Source organism: Pinus tabuliformis, chromosome Q (genome assembly GCF_031772625.1).
Source record: "Pinus tabuliformis cultivar Carrire ecotype Pingquan chromosome Q, CPIR1, whole genome shotgun sequence".
Lineage (NCBI taxonomy): Eukaryota > Viridiplantae > Streptophyta > Pinopsida > Pinales > Pinaceae > Pinus > Pinus tabuliformis.
The window spans coordinates 38,798,375-38,805,601 of NC_142296.1; the positions used below are offsets into that span (position 1 = coordinate 38,798,375).

General features: G+C 42.9%; 1 protein-coding gene across 1 annotated transcript; it reads right to left on the reverse strand.

Moving 5' to 3' along the window:
• Positions 1–5,352: 5,352 nt before the first annotated feature.
• Positions 5,353–6,179, reverse strand: LOC149218174 (amino acid transporter ANT1-like). The gene is made up of 2 exons (XM_089382358.1): positions 5,736–6,179; positions 5,353–5,629 (listed from the first exon to the last, which is right to left on the reverse strand). Exons 1-2 carry the CDS (start codon positions 5,946–5,948, stop codon positions 5,576–5,578), a joined length of 267 nt encoding a protein of 88 aa, XP_089238484.1. The 5' UTR covers positions 5,949–6,179; the 3' UTR covers positions 5,353–5,575.
• Between the last annotated feature and the right edge of the window lie 1,048 nt (positions 6,180–7,227).

Consider the following 7,227-nt stretch of genomic DNA (forward strand, 5'->3'; position numbering starts at 1 on the left):
AGGGGGCAAGCACAACTCCCAGTTCACTCACAATTGTGCTCAACGCACTTCGGATGGAAGAAGAAAACTTCGTTTTCCCTCCATTCTTACTTTCATTTGAAACTTTTAACTACAATGTTCACAACTGCTTGGTTGATTCTGCCGAATCATCCAACATCATGGCACTCTCCATTTCCAAGCAGATCAATGCACAATGGAGGAAGACATCTGTGTAGATCATCCAATTAGATCGAACATGCGTACCAGCCATTGGTGAACTTTGGGACGTGATCATTCGATTATCTCATGACGGACAAGTTCACCAATGCATCAACATTGTCATTGTAGACATACCAGAAGCGTATGGCTTACTGCTTAACAGACACTAGTCCAACAAGTTGAAAGGGTACTTTGCTACAGACTGGTCACACTTGTGGCTTTCGTACCAGGGAAAAATAAATTAGATCTGGGTGTTATTCGAGAGATACATGAAACACAATGTCACTCCCATTAATGGTGAGAATGAACCATTGGCTTTTGCGGAACTCGTGTTCGAAAACTGCCCCTTGGAAACTCAGCTGGGGTGTTATCTCGCACAACCATCTCCAACCCCACCAGACACACAGCTGGGTCTCCTTCCTTGCCCAACTGATGGAAATGAAACTTGTACAGTACATTGTAACACTAGTAGTAGCAGTGGTACTAGCACGTCAAGCGGTCCGTGTACAGACGAGTTGTGGACCATGTATTTTGATGGATCAACAACGCAGGATGGCTCTAAAGCCGATTGTGTCTTAATAGACCCGAAGCACAAGAAACATTTGATCACAAGTGGCTTGGAGTTCGAGTGCATGAACAACATTGTTGAATACGAAGAAATTGTATTAGGCTTGCACAAAGCCATTAGCCTCAATGTTGTTGCCCTCAAAGTGGTAGGTGATTCATAAATCGTGGTATGGAAGGTACGTAACACCATACATTGTTTTTCACCTCATCTCGAAAGTTATCAGCAAGAGGTGTGGCGATTAATCTCTAACTTCCCAACTTTCAATATCATTGTTGTGCCAAGAATGTGTAATGCAGTTGTCAATGCCTTAGAAAATGCAACTACTAGGATGTCACTGCTTAGGGATATGTTTATTGTTGAAATTGTGTACAAGCCTTCTATCCCTGATAACATAACTAATCTACACATTTGACGATGATCAACAGGTACTGCACTTCATGGCCAACACTAATGTCTTCAAGGACGCATCGATTGACGAAGATGAGCACAAGCAATCTCTACAAGCTGCAGCTGATGACAAGAAAGGCAACCTCATCCCCAAGGGTGTGGTATCTTTCGATAAGATTTATGACTTGCAGAACTGCTTCCAAGGTTCTAGAAACAGAAAAACCCAAAGTTCACCATGATGTACGAATAGATCAATCTGGGAACAGAGCATGATCCGAAGTTCGTTAGTCTCGGTATGTGTTGCACACTATAGGAGCGACAAGTTTTTGTCCACTTGTTCAAACAACGCTGGGATGTGTTCGCATGGACATATGATGATCTAAAAACATACAACATGCGAATAATCCAACACGTGATTCCAATCAAAGAAGGGGTCAAGCCATTGCAGCAGAAATTGAGGAAAGTACATTTGTCACTTGAATCCCTTATACAGAGTTCGTCATTTTACATGGGTTTCTAATTTAGTTCCTGTACATAAGAAATCTGGGGAGATTCACTTATGCATTTATTTCCAAAGTTTGAACCATGCCCCGGACAAAAAGAACTACCTTGTGTCATCAATGGAGCCTATATTACACTTAGTATCTAGAGAGGAATGTTGTCTTTGCTCAATGGTCTTTCAGAATACAACCAGGTTCCGATACTGGGACCTGATAGTTTGACACTGTTTGAAGAGAAGCTTGGCCCACACACGTGTTTGTAATCACTTGATGGGAGGATTGACAACCTTCTTGTCATTGGCCAAGACCTAAAGCACTACTTTCAGTAAGCCAGGGTCGTGCCTCGTGCCATGTACATAGTCTATTTACTTCTTCTTGTCTTTTCCCTTTCCTTTACTATTTTGTTATGTTTGTTTTGCTTGCTTAGTATCATGCCTTTTTTGGTTTGTCAATAAGTGTTTCCCTCTACTGAGTTCTAGCTTTTGAATGAGTATGTAGCTAAGATCCAAAGGGTCTTGTGACACTGCAGCAGTTGGCCAGTCCTGTGTTCATCTTCTTTGTGCTTGGTTGTAACCTTCGGCCGATGAAGTCTTGATGGGAAATATGAGGCGTCTGCAAGTGAAGCTTTGGTCCAACCATGAACCTGTGTCCACACTGGGAAACCCCATGCCTGTACTCAGTCTTCTGCTATGTGTGTTCAAACTCATCCAACTAGTAGAAACGGAGAAGGGAAAAATCTAAACAAGCAAACCTTTATCAGAGGTCTTATATGCTTCTCTAAAGGAACAACCTCTTATGCTCTTAATAAGTCAAGATCCCTCTTTTGCCCAAAAATAAATAAGTGTCTATGCACAACCCTCTTTTAAATCTACAAAGGTGAAAGAAGAGAAAGGCTCCTTGCGTAGAGAAGTGAAGCATGCAACTCCACCGGGGTACTGACCAAGCTCGCTGGCAGGGCAGAAATGCGTGTGTTCCTGCATGACTCTGTTGGGGCACTCTCTAGGCCTGCTGGTAACGGAGCAACACTAGAGATGAAAACTCATACTCTAAAAATTTTAAACTTGTGAGCCAAACTACCCTTCCCGATTTTAAAACATTATGATCAAGCTTAAACTTCTTGTTGTGTTTGACTGAGTTGGAAAAAGGTGAACCATGTCTATCCCCCAGGTAAGTGGGGAAGCCGAAGTCACTTGCACAACGATTCAATACTTCCTAATAGACCTAAGCCTTGTGCTGTCAATGGACCAAAATAGGGACGCTGGTATTCAACTAGTGTGTCACCAAGTGTTGTAGCGGCTGCAACACCCTCTAAATTTTGGCCTGCATCCAATTTCAGAGCTTTCCTTGGGTTTTCCTCGATGTTTGAAAGCACTCAAGCTTATCTCATGAGCTCGTGTCGAGTCTTTGCACCCTCCTTGCTTGATCGTTCACCAGACATCTTTTAGCATGTTGGTCACAATGTCAATCTTGCAATCATGTTCTGGCTATGTTCAAGGTCCCTCTTCGTGTGTACAAGTTGTATTCACTATGTAAGAATTTGTCGCACTCACACACAAAGTTGTATGCAATGTCGCGCAAGTGTCATCGTGGTCGTTCAACGATCTATCTCAAGTGTCGCAATTGTCACTCGCACCGGTTGGTCAATCACACTAAGCATATGTTTTCTTGTTGGTTCAAGGTGTCTTGTCGTCGAGTCATGTTGAGTGTATGTTCGCAAAGTCATGCATGCACAAGTTCACTCGCTCACAGACTTAGTCATTTTGCCGAAGATCTGTCGACCAGACCACCCTCCACTAGTCGAACCTCCACTGAGCTACATTGTGTAGTATTAGCCCTCAGTGCTCAAGTACCGCTGCCCAAAATTGTGCAGAGCTTGAGGCTGCCTCCCAAGCAATCTGCACTGTGCAATCCTCACATTGACCTAGTTGAGTGTCACCCAGAACAGGGTAGAAGTTGCCCAAGAAGCCATCTCAATCTGTGCTGCCTGCAAGCCAATCTATTAAGCATCCCGCTGGTCAACCAGAGAGTTTGACCATGTAGTGACCTCGGGCTTCACTCCTCCAAAAAATTGCACATAATCTTTCAGCGTGCCCGCCTCCGCGGGTTGAAGAAATTGTGGAGACATGAGGGATAGACACCCACTGCATGTCATTACACTTTCCTTGAAAATTGTTCAAGTCTGTAAGCCAGTCCCCCTGTCAACCGGCCTGTTGCTCCTCCTGAAAACTGCGTAGTTTTCTTGGATTGTCCTCCAGTTGCCCGACACCCCGCTCAGCCTAGAAACCGCGCAAACATGACCTGCATGCCTGCCTCCCAGTTCTGCGCAGTTTTGGAAACCAAGCTCCCGCAGCCCGCTCCCAGCCTCCCCTGAGAATCTGCGCATTTTTTACTTCTAGTGTCTTCCCTGCTGCCCACACTGCCTCCTTGAAAAAAATTGCGTAGTTCTGCCTCCCTGCTGAACCAGATACCGCAGAATGTCACTTCTGTTCTAGACTGCTCATCCCAACCTCCTAGTGACCTCTGCCCAATTTTCCTTGACAGTGCTCTGGAACCCGCATCCCAGCCTGAAATGTACTCTGCGCAGTTTCAGTGCCTTGTCCTCTCTTCAGATCACCTGCACCTGAAAATGAAAGATGATGCACCATGGTAAACTAGGAAATTTTTGGATTTGATGTCGTCTGATCATGAGTGATTGCAGATGTAGGTACATGGATGAGACATGACACGACGACAAATGGGATGAACAAAGAGCGCATGCTAAGAGACTTGTTCGCGAACGGATGAAGCATGCCAACTACTAAGGAAGGGGATACATGCACGTGCAACATCGAGCAAATACTAAGACTATCGAAGACTCTGCACACATAATAATCGGCAGCTCTATGAGTGTAACCCACCTTATTAGTATGAGTGTAACCCACCTTATTACATAATTACAAATTGTTAAGTGTTTGGGACGACTGTCCAAAAAGATTATTGGTTGTTGTGAAGGTTCCATAAAGAGGCAAAGCAAAGAATAAGGATGTCCACAGCTCTCGCACGGAAACTTAAACACCCACTCAGAATTTTCATGTGAAATAACGTGGGCAAAACAAATGCAAGCGTTGCACTAACTGTACTTCCCACCAAGGAAATAAAAACAGCAAAACCTGGTACAACGGAAGCCACAATAGCAAGCAAAACAACACTGCTCCCACGAAGAGAATAAATTACTAGTTTTTCCATTAGCTGGGACGATAAGCAGACCTTCTGAAACCAGCTTGTGGCCATGAGCTTGTCATTAACAATTTCATGTAGAGGGTGCATCATCACAGGATATATCAAGGTAAGGGCAATGCACAGTCCTACCTTCACACCAACTGTATACCAGTCATTTGGCAGATTCAACTTATTATTTCTAAGGTGTGGCTGCCATAGACAACATATCCACTGAAACCAAAGCCTATATAGACGGCAACGAGGACCAGAAACGACAGACCCAGCACCCTTCCAAACTCCTCAGGCTTCCTCATTGAGGACTCCAAAGGAAGTGTCATGCTGAATCCCTCATAAGAAAACACTGCAACACCCGCAGCAAAGAGAAAACCCCCCAATAAGTGAAGGCCGAGACTTCATTCCATCCTCTAAAGCTCTGAAAATCAGCCTTGATTACCATGGCCATGGCCAAAACATTGCAGGCGTCGGCCAAAAGGCTGACAGGGGCAAGTGATGACAAGGAACGGATCCATGACAATACAATTTCTATGGGAATCAGAAGATAAATAATTAATGGGTATTTGTCAATTGATCCTGTGAAGATGGAGGATAAGTTTTGAGCTATGAAGACCATGTATGCCACACACCCTCCGCACTGACATACGACTACCATTGTCTCTGCGAAATATCGACCCACTTTTCCATAGGCCTTGTCTCCAATATCGCCTTAACTGGAAACATCAAAATGCCCCATCTGCTTTAGCTTTTTCCTACAGCTAATCTGCAGCCCAATACCCAACAAAAAAGGAAAAAACAAGAATAAGAAAATTCAGTTCAAGAAATTCATGTATATCATTGATACAGAGGGGTGTGGTGTCATGTCATACCAGAAGCATCATAGAGTAATATGTGAAGAGGGCAGAGAGAAGTAAGGCTGCTGAAGCTGGTGCCCATCCGCTGAGCTTGTAAGCGTAGGGCAGCCCAAGAACACCCGTGCCCACGATGGATACTATTATATTTCCAAATGTTTGTGCTACAAACGCGCTCCCTCGTCTCCCTGCACTGTCTCCGAGCAGTGCCACTTCTTCTTCAACTCCCATACTCAGATTATACGGCTGAGCTATCAATTTTCAGGACAGGCTCAGAATGTAGATAATGTGATGCTAGTTGCAGCCAAGTATCAAAGAGCTTGGGGAGTATCGACGGCAAGTAAGAGAAATCTTACTTTGAAAATGATCAGATTGTAGTAATAAGCCATGAGGGCGTCGCATTGGTACTGTGTAAATTCAGAACTTCCCAAAAAACCTATTTGTTAGGGTGGGGTCAGTCCATGAGATGCAGACCTTCGCGGATTGCGAAGGTAAGACACAACGAAACGCAACCGAATGGATTCCACTCGACGAATTTCAAATTGAGATGTAAAGTACAGATGTCAAACTAGGATGTAAACGCTCGACGAATTTCTAGCACTTATTTCAAAACGGAATATCTTGGGTGTAAAAATAAAATTTAAATTGAGAAATATGAGTAGATAAATATTATAAAAAAGGTACATTTTCATTGGTATTTTTGTGTGTTTTTTATTTTCTAAAGGATAACCATGAGTGTAAGGAAATATCTTTCATTTTTATTTTTTTCTCATATAAAGATGGAATATCTTTTATCTTTATTTTTTTTTAGTTATTGAATCAATGATGAAACAATCATCATTATTGTTATCAGAGATTGCAAGTTGACTCATCATCGTTTTTCAAGGAAAGCCACTCTACTTGGAATTCCCCAAGGGCAGTCCATAAGAGGGCAGGTTTTCACTCCTCCCAGAAGCCTCGTGTCTTGGGTCATTACGCAGTTTCTTTAGGTCGGATGAAGATGAGCTCTTAGCCAAGCAAATGGTTCAAATCCCATTGAGTAAATGGCTTGCTATTATCTCGGCTCAAGGATTAGACTCCCCATTTTAGAGAGTCTCAGCTCTTGCTAAATCATAAGATTTGGTATATCTGGCTTGCAGCTTGTTGGATATACACTTGGTGTTATAAGGCGGCCAAGACGGTTGATCCTGGACCTCCCCTAAATTAGTCTAAGAAGTTACCGATTCGCCATGGTTAAAAAAGACAGTTTTAAGACATACTCCAAACCCATCTCTATATTTTACTTGCAACAAATTACATAGTTTTTTTATATCTTTCACCTCTTTTAAGTAAAGATATATACCCTCCTTCACATCAAATATGTTTTGAATCCTCAATGTTATTGAAGTGAAATGTATACCCTTGGTGTGAGGCATCGAGGATATGATTTGTGCATATAAATGTACATAAAAGTGAGTGATGGAACACAATCACCAACATGAAATGCATGTCCTTAACACCATTATAAGAA